General features: G+C 44.6%; 1 protein-coding gene across 5 annotated transcripts in view; it reads right to left on the bottom strand.

The window, feature by feature from the left end:
• The window catches only part of zer1 (zyg-11 related, cell cycle regulator), a 35,499-nt gene extending 21,485 nt beyond the window's left edge, over positions 1 to 14,014 (bottom strand). Inside the window, exons 1-5 of one of the 5 annotated variants that reach the window (XM_062032014.1) lie at positions 13,825 to 14,014; positions 13,600 to 13,704; positions 8,062 to 8,276; positions 7,816 to 7,966; positions 702 to 1,153 (exon numbers count right to left, since the gene is read on the bottom strand). In XM_062032014.1, coding sequence (XP_061887998.1) covers positions 702 to 1,153; positions 7,816 to 7,966; positions 8,062 to 8,228 — 770 coding nt within the window. In that variant the 5' untranslated portion in view covers positions 8,229 to 8,276; positions 13,600 to 13,704; positions 13,825 to 14,014. Of the gene's footprint in view, positions 1 to 701; positions 1,154 to 7,815; positions 7,967 to 8,061; positions 8,277 to 13,570 lie in introns of all 5 variants that reach the window. The other 4 variants (XM_062032013.1, XM_062032012.1, XM_062032011.1 and 1 more) reach the window with 4 other exon arrangements.
• Between the last annotated feature and the right edge of the window lie 8,667 nt (positions 14,015 to 22,681).

The following is a 22,681-nucleotide window of genomic DNA, read 5'->3' as shown; positions in this document are numbered from 1 at the left end:
CCCTGAACAACTCACGCACTCACGCATGTGCACGTATGTGCACGCATACACACAGAACGCACTGTGTAGGTTTATATGTGCACTTCAAATGTCACTGTAGAGGAGAGATTGCACTACAGTCTGATACAGTAAACCCCCGTCCTGCTGTACAGACACTGTTGGGAAACACTGGTACAATATTATTATAATTTGGCTTAACATGAAGACGATGGTTGGCTGACTAATAAATAAAATAAAATCAAAAATAATCAAAAAACAATTGACAGTTTTTAATTTGTATTTTTAGTAAGGTAATAAAGTAGTGAAAGTTAAAAAAAACAATACAACTAAATAAATAAATAATTAAGAACAAAAGGTCAGTAAACCATGAAAAAGGTAAGCGAACACAAAAATGGGGACACATTTAGTCAATTTGTAAAGACAATTCAGATTAAAAATCCGGAATCTGACAATAGTTGTTAATCCGACACTACGTTAATCCGCTTTATTGGCAATGCAGAGGTGCTTTTGAGAAAGGTCCCAATCTCGAAACATTTCAGGGAAGCAACATTATGGCAAGGAAAATGTGATGTCTCTCCATGCAGTCGATTGACTGCTTATGTGATGTAATGTATGCAACACAATTATACACCGAAGTGACAAGAGAATGTCCCATTGCGGTTTAAAATAATATTTTCAAAATGTAAAATGCCAACATTTACCTGAGATTGACAAGTTCCTCCACAGTATTGACCAACTCCTCTGAAAGATCCACATTGTAGAGAACAAGAGATGCTAGTCTGTCTTTCCACTGAGTTAGAAAAGCTGTTCCCAGTAAGTGAACATTAGACAGATCTAGTGAGCTGAGTGACTTCAAGGGTTTAAGCAGGTTTTCCGCATCCACCTCATCTGGTAGGCCACCCAGGTTGAGCAATCGTAGGCGGTTGAACCCCTGGAAGTTAAAGTCAGTCTCTACTGCTTGCCTAGAAACAGGGCTCTCCCCCTCATCCTCAGTATCTTCATTGAAGGCAAGTGGGGCACCGCCCTTCCTGTAGAAGATGAGACTGCAGCCAAAAAGACAAAGGGAGACCAACGTCTCACGGAAGCATGTCAATGTTTTTAGGCTGCGGGATGACAAACTGTTGCAGTAGCTAAGATGAAGCTCAATCAGGTCCTGCAAAAACACACAATGGCATTGGCATTATTTTACCTTCAAATACATGGTCACAGATGGTGGTTATTTTTTTTTGGTTTTTGGACACACATAGCAAATTACCATATTAAGGAACATGATATGATTACGTTTACACCATTCAACATGTCAAAAAACAGAGTAGGAAAAACCATAATTTATTTAATCCTATCCCGTTTGTATGGCTATTGCAGAAAATCCATGTTGACAGTTGTTCATGTGTTAACATTTCGACATTAAAAAGTGTGTTTACTTCCAGTGTTTAATTGTCACCATTTCCTAACAGGTAGAGAAAATAGCAATTGTGTAGAAACAGATAGATCTTACGCAGTGACAAAAGAAATAAAAGAAGGAAACATGTTTAGAAGAATACACAATAGGGAAATAGGAGTAAAAACTATCAGAATATAACTCGTGCATTAAAGGAAGAAGCAGATAACTATAAAGTAAATAAAACTAAAAAGGATAAATAAATAAATATCTTGACGGAAACATATGATTCATAAACTAGAAAAGCACACAGAGAGCGAAACATATGATTCATAAACTAGAAAAGCACACAGAGCACAGACCTCTGCCAGGCCCAATGTACTGATAGCAAATAATCTTTCGACTTCTTTTTATAAAATCCAACCTCTAAAAGAGTGTCCAAGAAACTAAATTAAATTCTCAATTTCATCAGGTTGTCAAGCCAAAACAATGATGGTGGATGTCATTTATACTCATGCCAATCTTTATTATTGAAAATGTTTATGATGAAAAAGATGTCCTATTAGGGGTGCAGGAAAAAAATCTGAATGGTGATTTTTATTTATTACCAATATAAATCGATTTAAAACTTTCAAGAATCTACCGGTATTTATTAAAATACCTTTTTTTTAGGCCATCTCAGCACTCGTGCTCGTTCACATAATAGGTCAGTAGCCAAGCGGACCTTTTGTAACCTGGAACTTGTGTTATACATGTTTTACATTAATTATTTTCCCCCCAAATATGATTAGCACCACTAAATTGGCCCTAGTGTGTGAATGTGAGTGTGAATGGTTGTTTGTCTATCTGTGTTGGCCCTGTGATGAGGTGACAACTTGTCCAGGGTGTAATTTATCCCTGGACTGTTTGGTCCATATTGGCCCACTACAATCCACTTCACAGATAATGTACCAACTCCTCTCATTGATGTACAAAACCCAAAACCAGTGAAGTTGGCCCTTTGTCTAAATCGTAAATAAAAACAGAATACAGTGATTTGCAAATTTAGATTTTTTTTTTTGCAAATAATAATTAACTTAGAATTTAATGGCAGCAACACATTGCAAAAAAGTTGGCACATGGGCATATTTACCACTGTGTTACATGGCCTTTCCTTTTAACAACACTCAGTAAACGTTTGGGAACTGAGGAGACCAATTTTTGAAGCTTTTCAGGTAGAAGTCTTTCCCATTCTTGCTTGATGTACAGCTGAATTTGTTCAACAGTCCGGGGTCTCCGTTGTCGTATTTTACGCTTCATAATGCGCCACACATTTTCAATGGGAGACACGTCTGGACTACAAGCAGGTCAGTCTAGTACCCCCACTTTTTTAATACGAAGCCACGCTGTTGTAACACATGCAGAATGTGGCTTGGCATTGTCTTGCTGAAATAAGCAAAAAAAGACGTTGCTCGGATGGCAACATATGTTGTTACAAAACCTGTATGTACCTTTCAGCATTATAGGTGTCTTCACAGATGTGTAAGTTACCCATGTCTTGGGCACTAATACACGTCCACAGTTTCCAAAAACAATTTGAAATGTGGACTCGTCAGACCACAAAACACTTTTCCACTTTGCATCAGTCCATCTTAGATGAGCTCAGGTCCAGCGAAGCCGGCGGCGTTTCTGGGTGTTGTTGAAGAATGGCTTTCGCTTTGCATAGTAGAGTTCTAACTAGCACTTACAGATGTAGCAACGAACTGTAGTTACTGACAGTGGTTTTCTGAAGTGTTCCTGAGCCCATGTGGTGATATCCTTTACACACTGATGTCAGTTTTCGATGCAGTACCGCCTGAGGGATCGAAGGTCACGGGCATTCAATGTTGTTTATTAGCCTTGCCGCTTATGTACAGTGATTTCTCCAGATTCTCCAAACCTTTTGATGATATTACGGACCGTAGATGATGAAATCCCTAAATTCCTTGCAATAGCTCGTTGAGAAATGTTGTTCTTTAACTGTTGGACAATTGGCTCATGCATTTGTTCACAAAGCGGTGACCCTCGCCCCATCCTTGTTTGTGAATGACTGAGCATTTCATGGAAGCTGCTTTTATACCTAATCATGGCACCCACCTGTTCCTAGTTAGCTTGTTCACCTGTGGGATGTTCCAAATAAGTGTTTGATGAGCATTCATCAACTTTTTCAGTCTTTTTGCCACTTGTGCCAGCTTTTTTTAAACATGTTGCAGGCATCAAAATTCCAAATGAGCTAATATTTGCAAAAAATAGCAAAGTTTACGAGTTCGACCGTTAAGTATCTTGTTGTTGCAGTTTATTCAACTGAATATAGGTTGAAAAGGATTTGCAAATCATTGTACTCTGTTTTTATTTACGATTTACACAACATACCAACTTCACTGGTTTTGAGTTGTGTACACAGTGGCTTGTCCCCACAATGATCAAGGCACAGGGAGTGGCCAGCCACTCCAACATGTGTGCTCAATTCCTAGTTGATTGGGCTGTGCAAAAGAAATGTGCTTGGATTAAAGTATGCACACACTTTAAATATGTCTGAATTTTTTTGTGCGTACAACGTTTACTGGATATTAGCGTAAACAATATTTTAGTAAGAAATCCATGCGAGTATTAATACATGAGGCACCTGGGCTAGCCTGGGAGAGTTATCGTGGTTATCAAAGCAAAAGCAGAGCAAAAAATAAACAACCGTCCATGATCGACGCATTTTTGATCGGGCCAGCTGCCAAAGGTCATTCCTGCTAACTGGCTGCCTCTAATTACCAATCACATCCATGCATGCACGCATGTAGACGCAAAATGAAATGTTACTGTAAATAAGACGAAGATTAACACAATTCCTGCATGCTAGCCAACCAGCTAAACCGCGGTGTGCAAATCCAAGAGCTATTTCCAACCAGATGGAGGGGCAAGGGGGCGGGCCAAACACACATGAGCAAGAAACGGCAGCCCAAAAGACCCACTTGATGACCTTGTGGGCTGTCTTAAGACAAGCTTCAGGGCTTGAGCAATCGTTCCAGGATTTAACTGGAGTTTTTTATGATTTTGCAGCCTAAAATGCGGAAATTTTTCAGTAAGTTTCTGCAAAAGATGTTTTAAGGCTTATTTTTATCACAAACACTTAATCAACCTGAAATCTTATGAATTTGTTAGCAATGTTGTAAATGTTTATTGTAACTTTAACTTCAAAAAGCACAGGATGTCAACAAAAAATGGAAAACAAATACTGTATTGATGTTTTACTCATTTTATACCGCAGACTCCAAGTAGACACTAGATGGCAGTTAAAGGAGATACTTAGAGCTCATAGTCAAAATACTGTACTGTTTTAGTTTAATAAAACCAATAATAGTAATAATTACTTAGAATTATAGAAATAAACACCACCAAAGACTTCCTTACTGTCCGCTAGTTCAGCAATGCAAATATAAATGTGTTTTAATTGTCTTACCTTGGATAAATAAATAATAAATTAATATATATATACTGTACATATAAACTAGGAAGTGAACACACCAGTGTGTTGCCAAATATTTCAATACTACACTACGCAAGGGCTCCGCGTTTTAGGCGGGAACCATTGCTTTAAACTATGGGGGAGGATGACAATTGTGTTGTTTGAGCAATAAAGAGTTGATATACTGTTACACGTTACTGTTTCTGCTTCGCCTACACAAAAAACAAACGTAAGTTGGATAAGACATGACGTGCGTGTTTGACAAATTTGTTGGGCAAAATGTGCGAGGAGTTGCGGGCATTGGACAAAGCTGCAAGGCTGCACATAATTTGCAGGGACTGGTTGAATTTACGTTAATTTGGTTTGCTGACAACATCGCAAAATCCTGGAGGGACTGCCTTGAGACTGACTTGTCTATTCAATATTGTATAAAGTACGGCTGCACAATCAATCAAATTTTAATCACAATCACAATTTTGGCTGCCACATGTCACGAGGGAGGTGCTGGATATTGAGTCCGAGTGGACCATGTTCCGCACCTCTATTGTCGAGGCGGCTGATTGGAGCTGTGGCCGCAAGGTAGTTGGTGACTGTCGTGGCGGTAATCCTAGAACCCGCTGGTGGACACCAGCGGTGAGGGATGCCGTCAAGCTGAAGAAAGAGTCCTATCGGGCTCTTTTGGCTCATAGGACTCCGGAGGCAGCGGACGGGTACCGACAGGCCAAGTGGTGTGCGGCTTCTGCGGTCGCGAAGGCAAAAACTCAGACATGGGCGGAGTTCGGGGAAGCCATGGAAAACGACTTCGGGACGGCTTCGAAGCGATTCTGGACTACCATACGCCACCCCAGGAAGGGGAATGAGTGCACGGTCAACACCGTGTATGGTGAGGATGGTGTTCTGCTGACCTCGACTGCAGATGATGTGGATCGGTGGAGGGAATACTTCGAAGACCTCCTTAATCCCACCAACACGTCTTCCTTTGAGGAAGCAGTTCCTGGGCAATCTGTGGTGGGCTCTCCTATTTCTGTTGCCGAGGTAGTTAAAAAACTCCTCGCTGGCAAGGCCCCGGGGGTGGATGAGATCCGCCCGGAGTTCCTCAAGGCTCTGGATGCTGTGGGGCTGTCTTGGTTGACAAGACTCTGCAACATCCCGTGGACATCGGGGGCAGTACCTCTGGATTGGCAGACCGGGGTGGTGGTTCCTCTCTTTAAGAAGGGGAACCGGAGGGTGTGTTCCAACTATCGTGGGATCACACTCCTCAGCCTTCCCGGTAAGGTCTATTCAGGTGTACTGGAGAGGAGGCTACGCCGGATAGTCGAACCTCAGATTCAGGAGGAACAGTGCGGTTTTCGTACTGGTCATGGAACTGTGGACCAGCTCTATACCTTCGGCAGGGTCCTTGAGGGTGCATGGGAGTTTGCCCAACCAGTCTACATGTGCTTTGTGGACTTGGAGAAGGCATTCGACCGTGTTCCTCGAGAAGTACCGTGGGGAGTGCTCAGAGAGTATGGGGTATCGGACTGTCTGATTGTGGCGGTCCGCTCCCTGTACGATCAGTGTCAGAGCTTGGTCTGCATTGCCGGCAGTAAGTCGGACACGTTTCCAGTGAGGGTTGGACTCCGCCAGGGCTGCCCTTTGTCACTGATTCTGTTCATAACTTTTATGGACAGAATTTCTAGGCGCAGTCAGGGCGTTGAGGGGATCCGGTTTGGTGGCTGCAGGATTAGGTCTCTGCTTTTTGCAGATGATGTGGTCCTCATGGCTTCATCTGACCAGGATCTTCAGCTCTCACTGGATTGAGTGTGAAGCGACTGGAATGAGAATCAGCACGTCCAAGTCCGAGTCCATGGTTCTCGCCCGGAAAAGGGTGGAGTGCCATCTCCGGGTTGGGGAGGAGATCTTGCCCCAAGTGGAGCAGTTCAAGTACCTCAGAGTCTTGTTCACGAGTGAGGGAAGAGTGGATCGTGAGATCGACAGGCGGATCGGTGCAGAGTCTTCAGTAATGCGGACGCTGTATCGATCCGTTGTGGTGAAGAAGGAGCTGAGCCGGAAGGCAAAGCTCTCAATTTACCGGTCGATCTACGTTCCCATCCTCACCTATGGTCATGAGCTTTGGGTTATGACTGAAAGGACAAGATCACGGGTATAAGCGGCCGAAATGAGTTTCCCCCGCCGAGTGGCGGGGCTCTCCCTTAGAGATAGGGTGAGAAGCTCTGTCATCCGGGGTGAGCTCAAAGTTAAGCCGCTGCTCCTCCACATCGAGAGGAGCCAGATGAGGTGGTTCGGGCATCTGGTCAGAATGCCACCCGAACGCCTCCCCAGGGAGGTGTTGAGGGCACATCCGACCGGTAGGAGGCCACGGGGAAGGCCCAGGACACGTTGGGAAGACTATGTCTCCAAGCTGGCCTGGGAACGCCTCGGGATCCCCCGGGAAGAGCTGGACGAAGTGGCTGGGGAGAGGGAAGTCTGGGCTTCCCCGCTTAGGCTGCTGCCCCCGCGACCCGACCTCAGATAAGCGGAAGAAGATGGAAGGATGGATGGAGTTTAAGAAAAACTATATCGAGATATACTTTTTCGTCCATATCGCCCAGCCCTAATAGTGATAAAATAATGGTGATTATAACTTTGGCCATAATTGGGCAGCCCTAGCGTAATATTGTTTTAAGACAGTCAAAATTGCAGTGGAACAAAACTGCCTTTTGAAAGACCGCAGGGGACATATTTGTACAGTATAATCATTCCACGCTTCAAAAAGAATGTCAAAAATATGACATTCATGCCTAGAATATAGTGAGGGTATGTTACCTCTGGCCACATTTATGTTAATCTCTGGACACAATATGTGGCAGGATGGAATAAATCCTTTGACACTGTGAGTTACTGTGCTTGTAAATACTGCTTGATTACCCATATAATTCATTATGAAAACAGATCTTAATTTGCTTAAAAAGCCCTCTACCTGTTTTCTAATGGCTTCCAAGTCTCTGTCACAGACAATATCTTCCTTCAGCTGTATCCTGGTCAGTCTGGTGCTCCGTGGGTCTGCAAAAAGTTGGAAGAAGCTCTCCTTTGGTTCGAAGTTACTGTCTGTGTGGACCAGGTCCATGTATCTGTGGAAACAAACCAAGCACAGAGCATCAATAGAAGAATCAGATCTGCTATAATAACCCTTGAGTGGAAAATGTTGATTAAACTAATTACATACACGTTAACCAATTTGTCACAGATTTCACTCGGAAGAAAGATGTCCGAGCGCAGGCAAAGCTTATTCCTCAAACCCTGATAGCACATTGTCTTTTTCAGGTTCCTCAAGCAGAATACGGTTGCCAAAGTCATGAGGCTGTCTGGGTTGTCTCCTGCTTTGGCTGCCATGTTTGCCTCTTCGGTAGCTCAGATCCAACACTTGGCAGCGCAGGGAACCTGAAGAATAGAAGTTGAACAGTGAGCAAACTTTTTTTTTTTAACTCACTGCATGTATTTTAAGATTGTATGACTTAAAGCAGGGGTCCCCAAACTACGGCCCGCGGGCCGGATCCGGCCCCCCAGCATCCAAAATCCGGCCCACAGAAAGTCCCAAGTTAATTTATTATTTTTTTTTATCTTTCTTTCTAATCCATTTTCTACCGCTTGTTACTCTTGGTCTCTCCTAGCCGCTCAGGCAAATCATATTGTCTAAAAATTAATTTTCCCATCCATAACATGACAATGTTAAATGTTGATGATCATCAATGTTAATTTATGTTAAATGACAAAACGGATTATAAAGACAAATGTATATATATATACATATATATATATACAGCCTGGCCCCCGGCCAAATTTTTTTAACCCAATGAGGCCCCTGAGTCAAAAAGTTTGGGGAACCCTGACTTAAAGTCTTTACTACTCCCAAACATTTTTGACATATCAACATGAGTCAATAAATGTATATTTAAACACAAGGCTGCTTTACTGGGACACTTGACATTGCAAACACAAATTCAGGTGACAAGTCCTATATTATTATGCATTATACACTATATTGCCGAAAGTATTTGGCCACCCATCCAAATGATCAGAATCAGGTGTCCTAATCACTTGGCCCGGCCACAGGTGTATAAAATCAATCACTTAGGCATGGAGACGGTTTCTACAAACATTTGTGAAAGAATGGGCCGCACTCAGGAGCTCAGTGATTTCCAGTGTGGAACTGTCATAGGATGCCACCTGTGCAACAAATCCAGTCGTGAAATGTCCTTGCTCCTAAATATTCCAAAGTCAACTGTCAGCTTTATTATAAGAAAATGGAAGAGTTTGGGAACAACAGCAACTCAGCCACGAAGAGATAGGCCACGTAAACTGACAGAGAGGGGTCAGCAGATGCTGAAGCGCATAGTGCAAAGACTTTCTGCACAGTCAGTTGCTACAGAGCTCCAAACTTCATGTGACCTTCCTATTAGCCCAAGTACAGTACGCAGAGAGCTTCATGGAATGGGTTTCCATGGCCGAGCAGCTGCATCTAAGCCATACATCACCAAGTCCAATGCAAAGCATCGGATGCAGTGGTGTAAAGCACATCGCTACTGGACTCTAGAGCATTTCGGACTGCACTGTGCCGAGTGTGAAATTTGGTGGAGAAGGAATTATGGTGTGGAGTTGTTTTTCAGGAGTTGGGCTTGGCCCCTTAGTTCCAGTGAAAGGCCCTTTGGACGCTCCAGGATACCAAAACATTTTGGACAATTCCATGCTCCCAACCTTGTGGGAACAGTTTGGAGAGGGCCCCTTCCTCTTCCAACATGACTGTGCACTAGTGCACAAAGCAAGGTCCATAAAGACATGGATGACAGAGTCTGGTGTGGATGAACTTGACTGGCCTGCACAGAGTCCTGACCTGAACTCGATAGAACACCTTTGAGATTAATTAGAATGGAGACTGAGACCAACATCAGTGTGTGACCTCACCAATGCGCTTTTGGAAGAATGGTGGAAAATTCCTATAAACACACTCCGCAACCTTGTGGACAGCCTTCCCAGAAGAGTTGACGCTGTAATAGCTGCAAAAGGTGGGCCTGACATCATATTGAACCCTATGGGTTAGGAATGGGATGGCACTTCAAGTTCATATGTGAGTCAAGGCAGGTGGCCAAATACGTTTGGCAATATAGTGTATATTGCACATAAAAACATAGAAATAATCACAATCAAACCTCAAGAGACAAGTCATTTGAAAGGACCTTTGGACGCTCCAGGATACCAAAACATTTTGGACAATTCCATGCTCCCAACCTTGTGGGAACAGTTTGGAGAGGGCCCCTTCCTCTTCCAACATGACTGTGCACTAGTGCACAAAGCAAGGTCCATAAAGACATGGATGACAGAGTCTGGTGTGGATGAACTTGACTGGCCTGCACAGAGCCCTGACCTGAACTCGATAGAACACCTTTGAGATTAATTAGAATGGAGACTGAGACCAACATCAGTGTGTGACCTCACCAATGCGCTTTTGGAAGAATGGTGGAAAATTCCTATAAACACACTCCGCAACCTTGTGGACAGCCTTCCCAGAAGAGTTGACGCTGTAATAGCTGCAAAAGGTGGACCGACATCATATTGAACCCTATGGGTTAGGAATGGGATGGCACTTCAAGTTCATATGTGAGTCAAGGCATGTGGCCAAATACGTTTGGCAATATAGTGTATATTGCACATAAAAACATAGAAATAATCACAATCAAACCTCAAGAGACAAGTCATTTGAAAGGACATTTGGACGCTCCAGGATACCAAAACATTTTGGACAATTCCATGCTCCCAACCTTGTGGGAACAGTTTGGAGAGGGCCCCTTCCTCTTCCAACATGACTGTGCACTAGTGCACAAAGCAAGGTCCATAAAGACATGGATGACAGAGTCTGGTGTGGATGAACTTGACTGGCCTGCACAGAGTCCTGACCTGAACTCGATAGAACACCTTTGAGATTAATTAGAACGGAGACTGAGACCAACATCAGTGTGTGACCTCACCAATGCGCTTTTGGAAGAATGGTGGAAAATTCCTATAAACACACTCCGCAACCTTGTGGACAGCCTTCCCAGAAGAGTTGACGCTGTAATAGCTGCAAAAGGTGGGCCTGACATCATATTGAACCCTATGGGTTAGGAATGGGATGGCACTTCAAGTTCATATGTGAGTCAAGGCAGGTGGCCAAATACGTTTGGCAATATAGTGTATATTGCACATAAAAACATAGAAATAATCACAATCAAACCTCAAGAGACAAGTCATTTGAAAGGACCTTTGGACGCTCCAGGATACCAAAACATTTTGGACAATTCCATGCTCCCAACCTTGTGGGAACAGTTTGGAGAGGGCCCCTTCCTCTTCCAACATGACTGTGCACTAGTGCACAAAGCAAGGTCCATAAAGACATGGATGACAGAGTCTGGTGTGGATGAACTTGACTGGCCTGCACAGAGCCCTGACCTGAACTCGATAGAACACCTTTGAGATTAATTAGAATGGAGACTGAGACCAACATCAGTGTGTGACCTCACCAATGCGCTTTTGGAAGAATGGTGGAAAATTCCTATAAACACACTCCGCAACCTTGTGGACAGCCTTCCCAGAAGAGTTGACGCTGTAATAGCTGCAAAAGGTGGACCGACATCATATTGAACCCTATGGGTTAGGAATGGGATGGCACTTCAAGTTCATATGTGAGTCAAGGCATGTGGCCAAATACGTTTGGCAATATAGTGTATATTGCACATAAAAACATAGAAATAATCACAATCAAACCTCAAGAGACAAGTCATTTGAAAGGACATTTGGACGCTCCAGGATACCAAAACATTTTGGACAATTCCATGCTCCCAACCTTGTGGGAACAGTTTGGAGAGGGCCCCTTCCTCTTCCAACATGACTGTGCACTAGTGCACAAAGCAAGGTCCATAAAGACATGGATGACAGAGTCTGGTGTGGATGAACTTGACTGGCCTGCACAGAGTCCTGACCTGAACTCGATAGAACACCTTTGAGATTAATTAGAACGGAGACTGAGACCAACATCAGTGTGTGACCTCACCAATGCGCTTTTGGAAGAATGGTGGAAAATTCCTATAAACACACTCCGCAACCTTGTGGACAGCCTTCCCAGAAGAGTTGACGCTGTAATAGCTGCAAAAGGTGGGCCTGACATCATATTGAACCCTATGGGTTAGGAATGGGATGGCACTTCAAGTTCATATGTGAGTCAAGGCAGGTGGCCAAATACGTTTGGCAATATAGTGTATATTGCACATAAAAACATAGAAATAATCACAATCAAACCTCAAGAGACAAGTCATTTGAAAGGACCTTTGGACGCTCCAGGATACCAAAACATTTTGGACAATTCCATGCTCCCAACCTTGTGGGAACAGTTTGGAGAGGGCCCCTTCCTCTTCCAACATGACTGTGCACTAGTGCACAAAGCAAGGTCCATAAAGACATGGATGACAGAGTCTGGTGTGGATGAACTTGACTGGCCTGCACAGAGCCCTGACCTGAACTCGATAGAACACCTTTGAGATTAGTTAGAATGGAGACTGAGACCAACATCAGTGTGTGACCTCACCAATGCGCTTTTGGAAGAATGGTGGAAAATTCCTATAAACACACTCCGCAACCTTGTGGACAGCCTTCCCAGAAGAGTTGACGCTGTAATAGCTGCAAAAGGTGGACCGACATCATATTGAACCCTATGGGTTAGGAATGGGATGGCACTTCAAGTTCATATGTGAGTCAAGGCATGTGGCCAAATACGTTTGGCAATATAGTGTATATTGCACATAAAAACATAGAAATAATCACAATCAAACCTCAAGAGACAAGTCATTTGAAAGGACATTTGGACGCTCCAGGATACCAAAACATTTTGGACAATTCCATGCTCCCAACCTTGTGGGAACAGTTTGGAGAGGGCCCCTTCCTCTTCCAACATGACTGTGCACTAGTGCACAAAGCAAGGTCCATAAAGACATGGATGACAGAGTCTGGTGTGGATGAACTTGACTGGCCTGCACAGAGTCCTGACCTGAACTCGATAGAACACCTTTGAGATTAATTAGAACGGAGACTGAGACCAACATCAGTGTGTGACCTCACCAATGCGCTTTTGGAAGAATGGTGGAAAATTCCTATAAACACACTCCGCAACCTTGTGGACAGCCTTCCCAGAAGAGTTGACGCTGTAATAGCTGCAAAAGGTGGGCCTGACATCATATTGAACCCTATGGGTTAGGAATGGGATGGCACTTCAAGTTCATATGTGAGTCAAGGCAGGTGGCCAAATACGTTTGGCAATATAGTGTATATTGCACATAAAAACATAGAAATAATCACAATCAAACCTCAAGAGACAAGTCATTTGACGAAATCCCAAAAGCGCATCCAATTGCAAACACTACAAAAAACCATATTAGCACACTCGCTGGCTGTTGGCTACTTGACAACTTGTACAAACAACAAAACATATTTGCGTAACATTGTGCAAACAAAATAGTTCTGCTGCTTCCATCCATCCATCCATTTTCTAGCGTCGAGCCTAAATAAACAACGCATGAAGAAAAAATAAGTTGTTAGCAATATAGCGAGGAGTCCTGTGACAAGCAAGCCACTTAGCGATACACTACAGCAATTTAATCAAATAACACCAACACTAAATAACCAGATAGTACGTAGCAGCAAATGCGTACCTACTTGGTTCACAATTAGCCCACAATACCTGTGAGTAGAACTTGTTTGTGTAAGTTATGCTTCCAGTAGCCGGTAGGGCACATCAGCGGTGTGTTGCAGGTTATGTTAGCTGTCGGGCTAGCGATGACTTTCCCTGCAATGTTAGCAAACTTAGCCGATGTGGCTAACACGCTACGTACAAACCAGCGTGGAAACACCGCTAACAGTCAAGTCAGTGCTGTGTACGCAGACGAGCCATCGTGGAGTGCTCTACCTTAGCTTTCGCCAAGGTGTTACGTCTTGATAACAGCGATAAATGGAGTTATTATCACCCAGTCGTCGTTCAATCTGATGTATTGGTTTTCGGGTCTGATGTCAACAAACAGACTCCTCCCACTTCTACTACGACTTGTCCCTTCCGCTTGTCCCTCTTCCTCGCCTCACATCGCTGGGAATGACAGCAAGTGCCACAAATACAACCAGGTAGTTATTTCTGTTTCATGAGGGGGGAAATATATACAATTCTCCTTTAAAATAAAACACTAATGGACCATTTGCGTTCCTGGGAAATAAAATGTATAAATCCAACATAAATGTACTGCAATTTTGTTTTCATTAGGCTAGTGCGGGGCGGTCAGCAACCCGCGGCTCTCTCGCCCTAAAAAAGGATTGAAAATGGAAAAAGATTTTAGTATGTTTTTTGTTTGAGGACAAACATGACACGAACCTTCCCAATTGTTATAAAGCCCACTGTTTAATAAGAGTATTTGGTGAACATTGTTTTGTCCTACTAATTTCGGCGCTTCATGAACTCACCATAGTGTGGACTGTGATTGATTGATTGATTGATTGATTGATTGATTGATTGATTGATTGATTGATTGAAACTTTTATTAGTAGATTGCGAAGGAAGAGAATTACAGATGTCTGATAATGGGTTTTTTGCCGATATTCCGATATTGTCCAACTCTTAATTACCGATTCCGATATCAACCGATACCGATATATACAGTCGTGGAATTAACACATTATTATGCCTAATTTTGTTGTGATGCCCTGCTGGATGCATTAAACAATGTAACAAGGTTTTCCAAAATAAATCAACTCAAGTTATGGAAAAAAATGCCAACATGGCACTGCCATATTTATTATTGAAGTCACAAAGTGCTTTTTTAAAAAAAACTAGCCTCAAAACAGCAGCTTGGAATTTGGGACATGCTCTCTCTGAGAGAGCATGAGGAGGTTGAGATGGGCGGGGACGGAGGGGAGCGGGGGGTGTATATTGTAGCGTCCCAGAAGAGTTAGTGCTGCAAGGGGTTCTGGGTATTTGTTCTGTTGTGTTTATGTTGTGTTACGGTGCGGATGTTCTCCCGAAATGTGTTTGTCATTCTTGTTTGGTGTGGGTTCACAGTGTGGCGCATATTTGTAACAGTGTTAAAGTAGTTTATACGGCCACCCTCAGTGTGACCTGAATGGCTGTTGACCAAATATGCCTTGCATTCACTTGTGTGTGTGAAAAGCCGTAGATATTATGTGATTGGGCCGGCACGCAAAGGCAGTGCCTTTAAGGTTTATTGGCGTTTTGTACTTCTCCCTGCGTCCGTGTACCACTCCGTACAGCGGCGTTTTAAAAACTAATTAATTTTACTTTTTGAAACCAATACCGATCATTTCCGATACTACATTTTAAAGCATTTATCGGCCAATAATATCGGCAGTCCGATATTATCGGACATCTCTAAAGAGAATACATTATATGAAACAGGACAGTTTACACAGTACAGCACATATTCCGTACAATTGACCACTAAAAGGTAACACCCCAATACGTTTTTCAACTTGTTTAAGTCGGGGTCCAAGTAAATCAATTAATGGTACAAATATATACTATCAGCATAATACTGTCATCACACAAGTTAATCATCAGACTATATACATTGAATTATGTACATTATTTACATTATTTACAATCCGGGGGGTGAGATGTGGAGGGGGGTGATATCAGCACTTCAGTCATCAACAATTGCATCATCTGAGAAATGGACATTGAAACAGTGTAGGTCTGACTTGGTAGGATATGTACAGCGACCAGTGAGCATAGTGAGTTCAGAAAGCATAAGAACAAGTATATACATTTGATTATTTACAATCCGGGGAGGTGGGATGCGGTGGGGGGAGGGTGTTAGTCTAGGGTTAAAGTTGCCTCGAGGTGTTCTTTTTGTGCGGTTTTGAAGGAGGATAGAGATGCACTTTCTTTTACACCTGTTGGGAGTGCATTCCATATTGATGTGGCATAGAAGGAGAATGAGTTAAGACCTTTGTTAGATCGGAATCTGGTGTTGGGGTTATGGCGGTCATATACGTTATGGAAGTAGTTTGACATGAACTTCGGTATCAGGGAGGTGTAGCGGATTTTATAGACTAGGCTCAGTGCAAGTTGTTTTACTCTGTCCTCCACCCTGAGCCAGCCCACTTTGGAGAAGTGGGTAGGAGTGAGGTGGGATCTGGGGTGGAGGTCTAAAAGTAATCTGACTAGCTTGTTCTGGGATGTTTGGATTTTAGATTTGAGGGTTTTGGAGGTGCAAGGGTACCAGGAGGTGCAAGCGTAATCGGAAAAGGGTTGAACGAGAGTTCCCGCTAAAATCTTCATCTTGCTTTTGTTGACCAGAGAGGAGATTCTGGAGAGAAATCTCGTTCGTTGGTTGACCTTTTTGATTACCTTGGTTGCCATTTTATCACAGGAAAGATTAGCCTCTAGAAGGGAACCTAGGTAGGTGACCTCATCTTTCCTGGTGATAACAATGTCACCCACTTTTATAGTGAAGTCACTGAATTTCTTAAGGTTGATTTGGGACCCAAATAGGATGGATTCCGTTTTACCCAAGTGTATGGATAGTTTATTGTCAGCGAGCCAGGTGCAAATACTACGGAGTTCAGCACTGAGGATCTTTTCCACCTGTGACTAGTCTTTGCCGGATACCAGCAGGGCCGAGTCATCCGCAAACAGGAACAATTCACAGTCGCATGCTGATGACATGTCATTAACGTATATTAGGAACAGTAAAGGCCCTAATATACTGCCTTGGGGGACTCCACAGCTTACTGAGAGGGGGAGGGGGCGGGGGGGCACGGTACCATTCACCTCTACCACCTGTTTCCTCCCCTCCAAGTAAGATTGCATCCAGCTCGATGAGGTTTTATCAAATCCGATTGCTCTGAGCTTATCTAACAGTATAGCATGGTTAACGGTGTCAAAGGCATTCTGAAGGTCCAGCATGACCATGCCGCAGTATCTGCCCGCGTCCACCTCATGTATGATGTGGTCGGTCAGATAGAGAAGGCATGTGTCAGTGGAGTGGTTAGTTCTGAAGCCGGATTGGAATTTGTACATGAGTTTATTAGTGGCAAGGTATCTATCGACCTGTTCATAATTTATTTTTTCCACTACTTTCGAAATGGAACTGAGAATAGAAACAGGTCTGTAGTTACCAGGTTCTAATTTGCTTCCTTTTTTTTAAAAAGGGGATTTACTCTTGCTATCTTGAAATGTTTTGGTACTTCGCCTTGTTTAAAGGCCTACTGAAATGAAATTTTGTTATTTAAACGGGCATAGCAGGTCCATTCTATGTGTCATACTTAATCATTTCGCGATATTGCCATATTTTTGCTGAAAGGATTTAGTAGAGAACATCGACGATAAAGTTGAACCTTGTTTTTAATGACTACTGCTGCAAACCAAATTGCCCCTCTGGGACAATAAAGATTTTCTAAGTCTAAGTCTAAGTTCGCAACTTTTGGTCGCTGATAAAAAAGCCTTGGCTGTACCGGAAGTAGCGTGACGTCACAGCTTGTGGAGCTCCTCACATCTGCCCATTGTTTACAATCATGGACACCAGCAGCGAGAGTGATTCGGACCGAGAAAGCGTCGATTACCCCATTAATTTGAGCGAGGATGAAAGATTCGTGGATGAGGAAAGTGAGAGTGAAGGATTAGAGGGCAGTGGAAGCGATTCAGAAAGGGAAGATGCTGTGAGAGGCGGGTGGGACCTGATATTCAGCTGGGAATGACTAAAACAGTAAATAAACACAAGACATATATATACTCTATTAGCCACAACACAACCAGGCTTATATTTAATATACCACAAATTAATCCGCATAACAAACACTTCCCCCCTCCCGTCCATACAACCCACCAATACAACTCAAACACCCGCACAACACACTCAATCCCACAGCCCAAAGTACCGTTCACCTCCGTAAAGTTCATACAGCACATATATTTCCCCAAAGTTACGTACGTGACACGCACATAGTGGCACGCACGTACGGGCAAGCGATCAAATGTTTGGAAGCCAAAGCTGCGTACTCACGGTAGCGCGTCTGCTATCCAACTCAAAGTCCTCCTGGTTGTGTTGCTGCAGCCAGCTGCCAATACACCGATCCCACCTACAGCTTTCTTCTTTGCTGTCTTCATTGTTCATTAAACAAATTGCAAAAGATTCACCAACACAGATGTCCAGAATACTGTGGAATTTTGCGATGAATACAGACGACTTAATAGCTGGCCACAATGGTGTCCCAATATGTCCGCACAATCCGTGACGTCACGCGCAAATGTCATCATACCAAGACGTTTTCAGCAGAATATTTTGCGGGAAATTTAAAACTGCACTTTACTAATCTAACCCGGCCGTATTGGCATGTGTTGCAATGTTAAGATTTCATCATTGATATATAAACTATCAGACTGCGTGGTCGGTAGTAGTGGGTCTCAGTAGGCCTTTAATTGAGAGATTTATTATGTGTGTGATGATTGGAGCAATGGTGGTGGCACAGTCCCTGAGGAATCTGGAGGGGATATTGTCAAGGCCGGTGGCCTTGTTTGGGTGGAGCGCGCTCAATTTTTTAAGCACCACGTCAGCTGAGACCATTTCTAATTTGAAAACGTTGTTGATTACTCATAGCTTTCTGCAGTAGGCTTTACTGTGTTCTACACCAAAGCGACCAGAGTGGTGGGACAGCTTGTTGACTAGAGTTGTGGCTCTGCTGGTGAAAAAGTTGTTAAGTCTGCTTGCTACCTCCATTTTGTCTGTAATGAGGGAGTCGCCCTCCTTGATATGGATGTTGGTGAGTCTGGTTTTAAGTTTCTGGCTGCATCCAGGAAGCTGGTTGTTGAGAATTTTCCAGAGCTCACGTGGCTTATTTGTGTTTTCCTTCTATTTTGTCGTTAATGTAATTTTTTTTTAAGGATTTAGTCAGGTTGTTCGCCTTATTTCTTAATTTATTGCATGGCTTTTTGAGTGTTGTAAGGCGTGATTTGAGGTTGTTATTATTGGGTTGTTTATCTACTTCGGTTTTACACTTTAGGTATTCTGAGTATTTTCTGTCTCTGTCTTTTATGGCAGCTAATAGGTCCGGATTCATCCATGGTTCAGAGCGGGCTTTGATCCTGACTGTTCTCACGGGAGCCATATCATTTAGTATCGCTAGGAACGCTGTTTTGAAGTGATCCCAAGCATCATCGACCACGTTGCTCGTGAGCACAGGGGACCAGTCCCACTCGCCTAATTTAAGGTTGAAATTATCACTGGAGTATGTTTTAAGGGATCTTATTGGGCTTTCCCAATTCTTAGAAAGCCCACTGTTTAATATGAGTATTTGGTGAACATTGTTTTGTCCTACTAATTTCGGCACTTCATGAACTCACCATAGTGTGGACCGTGATTGATTGATTGATTGAAACTTTTATTAGTAGATTGCGAAGGAAGAGAATACATTACATGAAACAGTACAGTTTACACAGTACAGTACATATTCCGTACAATTGACCACTAAATGGTAACACCCGAATAAGTTTTTCAACTTGTTTAAGTCGGTGTCCACGTTAATGAATTCATGGTACAAATACATACTATCAGCATAATACAGTCATCATACAAGTTAATCATCAGAACAAGGACACCATAAAAGTGTAGCTCTCAGCTTCTTATGGTATGTACATCAAGCTGTAAACGTTGAGAGTTCAAAGAAGCAAAGAAAGAAAGAGTATATACATTGAATTATTTACAATCCGGGGGGGTGGGGTGGGGGGTGGGGGGATGTGGAGGGGGTTGGGGGGGGGGGGGGGTAGGTTAGGTTGCTATCAGCATATTGCAGTCATCATACAAGTTTATCATCTGTGACGCAAAAGTTTGTTTACATGTAAAATCTTCCACTCCTTTGTCTCATTTTGTCCACCAAAAGTTGTATGCTGTGCGTGAATACACAAAGATGCGCTTTGTTGATGTTCTTGACTTGTTGGAGTGCTAATCAGGCTATTTAGGCTAGCTGTATGTACATCAGTGGCCTTGTGGTTAGAGTGTCCGCCCTGAGATCGGTAGGTCGTGAGTTCAAACCCCGGCCGAGTCATACCATAGACAATAAAAATGGGACCCATTACCTCCCTGCCTGGCACTCAGCATCACGGGTTGGAATTGGGTGTTAAAGCACCAAAATGATTCCTGAGCGCGGCCACTGCTGCTGCTCACTGCTCCCCTCACCTCCCAGGGGGTGAACAACGGTATGGGTCAAATGCAGAGAGTAATTTCACCACACCTATTGTGTGTGTGACTATCATTGGTACTTTAGCTTTATATTGCATCATTATGCCTCGTTTATAGGTATATAGATAGAATAGAATGCCTTTTATTGTCACTATACACAGGTACAATGAGATTAAAAGCAACTCCAGTATCAGTGCGACAGTCTACAAATATGCAGAACATACTGTAGGAAGGAAAGAAAATACAAATAGTGCAAAAGGTGGTAAGGTGCACAGTCTGGTCCTGAGAACGAATGTTCTGACTGTGTTGTTTAAATATTATACTATATACATATATACAGGAAATACAAGAACCGAGACTCAGATTTCCCTCGCCCGGACGCGGGTCACCGGGGCCCCCCTCTGGAGCCAGGCCCAGAGTTGGGGCACGACGGCGAGCGCCTGGTGGCCGGGCCTGTCCCCATGGGGCCCGGCCGGGCACAGCCCGAAGAGGCAACGTGGGTCCCCCCTCCAATGGGCTCACCACCCATAGCAGGGGCCATAGAGGTCGGGTGCAATGTGAGCTGGGCGGCAGCCGAAGGCAGGGCACTTGGCGGTCCGATCCTCGGCTACAGAAGCTGGCTCTTGGGACGTGGAACGTCACCTCGCTGGGGGGGAAGGAGCCTGAGCTAGTGCGCGAGGTGGAGAAGTTCCGGCTAGACATAGTCGGACTCACTTCGACGCACAGCAAGGGCTCTGGAACCAGTTCTCTCGAGAGGGGATGGACTCTCTTCCACTCTGGCGTTGCCGGCAGTGAGAGGCGACGGGCTGGGGTGGCAATTCTTGTTTCCCCCCGGCTCAGAACCTGCATGTTGGAGTTCAACCCGGTGGACGAGAGGGTAACTTCCCTCCGCCTTCGGGTGGGGGGACGGGTCCTGACTGTTGTTTGCGCTTACGCGCCAAACAGCAGCTCAGAGTACCCACCCTTTTTGGATCCACTCGAGGGAGTACTTGAGGGTGCCCCCCCGGGTGATTCCCTCATTCTACTGGGGGACTTCAACGCTCATATTGGCAACGACAGTGAAACCTGGAGAGGCGTGATTGGTAAGAATGGCCGCCCGAATCTGAACCCGAGTGGTGTGTTGTTATTGGACTTTTGTGCCCGTCACGGATTGTCCATAACGAACACCATGTTCAAGCATAAGGGTGTCCATATGTGCACTTGGCACCAGGACACCCTGGGCCGCAGTTCCATGATCGACTTTGTAGTTGTGTCATCTGATTTGCGGCCTCATGTTTTGGACACTCGGGTGAAGAGAGGGGCGGAGCTTTCTACCGATCACCACCTGGTGGTGAGTTGGCTGCGATGGTGGGGGAGGATGCCGGACAGACCTGGCAGGCCCAAACGCATTGTGAGGGTTTGCTGGGAACGTCTGGCAGAGTCTCCTGTCAGAGAGAGTTTCAATTCCCACCTCCGGAAGAACTTTGAACATGTCACGAGGGAGGTGCTGGACATTGAGTCCGAGTGGACCATGTTCCGCACCTCTATTGTCGAGGCGGATGATTGGAGCTGTGGCCGCAAAGTAGTTGGTGCCTGTCGTGGCGGTAATCCTAGAACCCGTTGGTGGACACCGGCGGTGAGGGATGCCGTCAAGCTGAAGAAGGAGTCCTATCGGGTTCTTTTGGCTCATAGGACTCCTGAGGCAGCGGACAGGTACCGACAGGCCAAGCGGTGTGCGGCTTCAGCGGTCGCGGAGGCAAAAACTCGGACATGGGAGGAGTTCGGGGAAGCCATGGAAAACGACTTCCGGACGGCTTCGAAGCGATTCTGGACCACCATCCGCCGCCTCAGGAAGGGGAAGCAGTGCACTATCAACACCGTGTATGGTGAGGATGGTGTTCTGCTGACCTCGACTGCGGATGTTGTGGATCGGTGGAGGGAATACTTCGAAGACCTCCTCAATCCCACCAACACGTCTTCCTATGAGGAAGCAGTGCCTGGGGAATCTGTGGTGGGCTCTCCTATTTCTGGGGCTGAGGTTGCTGAGGTAGTTAAAAAGCTCCTCGGTGGCAAGGCCCCGGGGGTGGATGAGACCCGCCCGGAGTTCCTTAAGGCTCTGGATACTGTGGGGCTGTCTTGGTTGACAAGACTCTGCAGCATCGCGTGGACATCGGGGGCGGTACCTCTGGATTGGCAGACCGGGGTGGTGGTTCCTCTCTTTAAAAAGGGGAACCGGAGGGTGTGTTCTAACTATCGGGGATCACACTCCTCAGCCTTCCCGGTAAGGTCTATTCAGGTGTACTGGAGAGGAGGCTACGCCGGATAGTCAAACCTCAGATTCAGGAGGAACAGTGTGGTTTTCGTCCTGGTCGTGGAACTGTGGACCAGCTCTATACTCTCGGCAGGGTCCTTGAGGGTGCATGGGAGTTTGCCCAACCAGTCTACATGTGCTTTGTGGACTTGGAAAAGGCATTCGACCGTGTCCCTCGGGAAGTCCTGTGGGGAGTGCTCAGAGAGTATGGGGTATCGGACTGTCTGATTGTGGCGGTCCGCTCCCTGTATGATCAGTGTCAGAGCTTGGTCCGCATTGCCGGCAGTAAGTCGGAC

This window comes from Entelurus aequoreus, linkage group LG21 (assembly GCF_033978785.1).
Source record: "Entelurus aequoreus isolate RoL-2023_Sb linkage group LG21, RoL_Eaeq_v1.1, whole genome shotgun sequence".
Lineage (NCBI taxonomy): Eukaryota > Metazoa > Chordata > Actinopteri > Syngnathiformes > Syngnathidae > Entelurus > Entelurus aequoreus.
The sequence above is the reverse complement of the archived record's forward strand: the minus strand, read 5'-3'. Positions and strand labels throughout refer to the sequence as shown.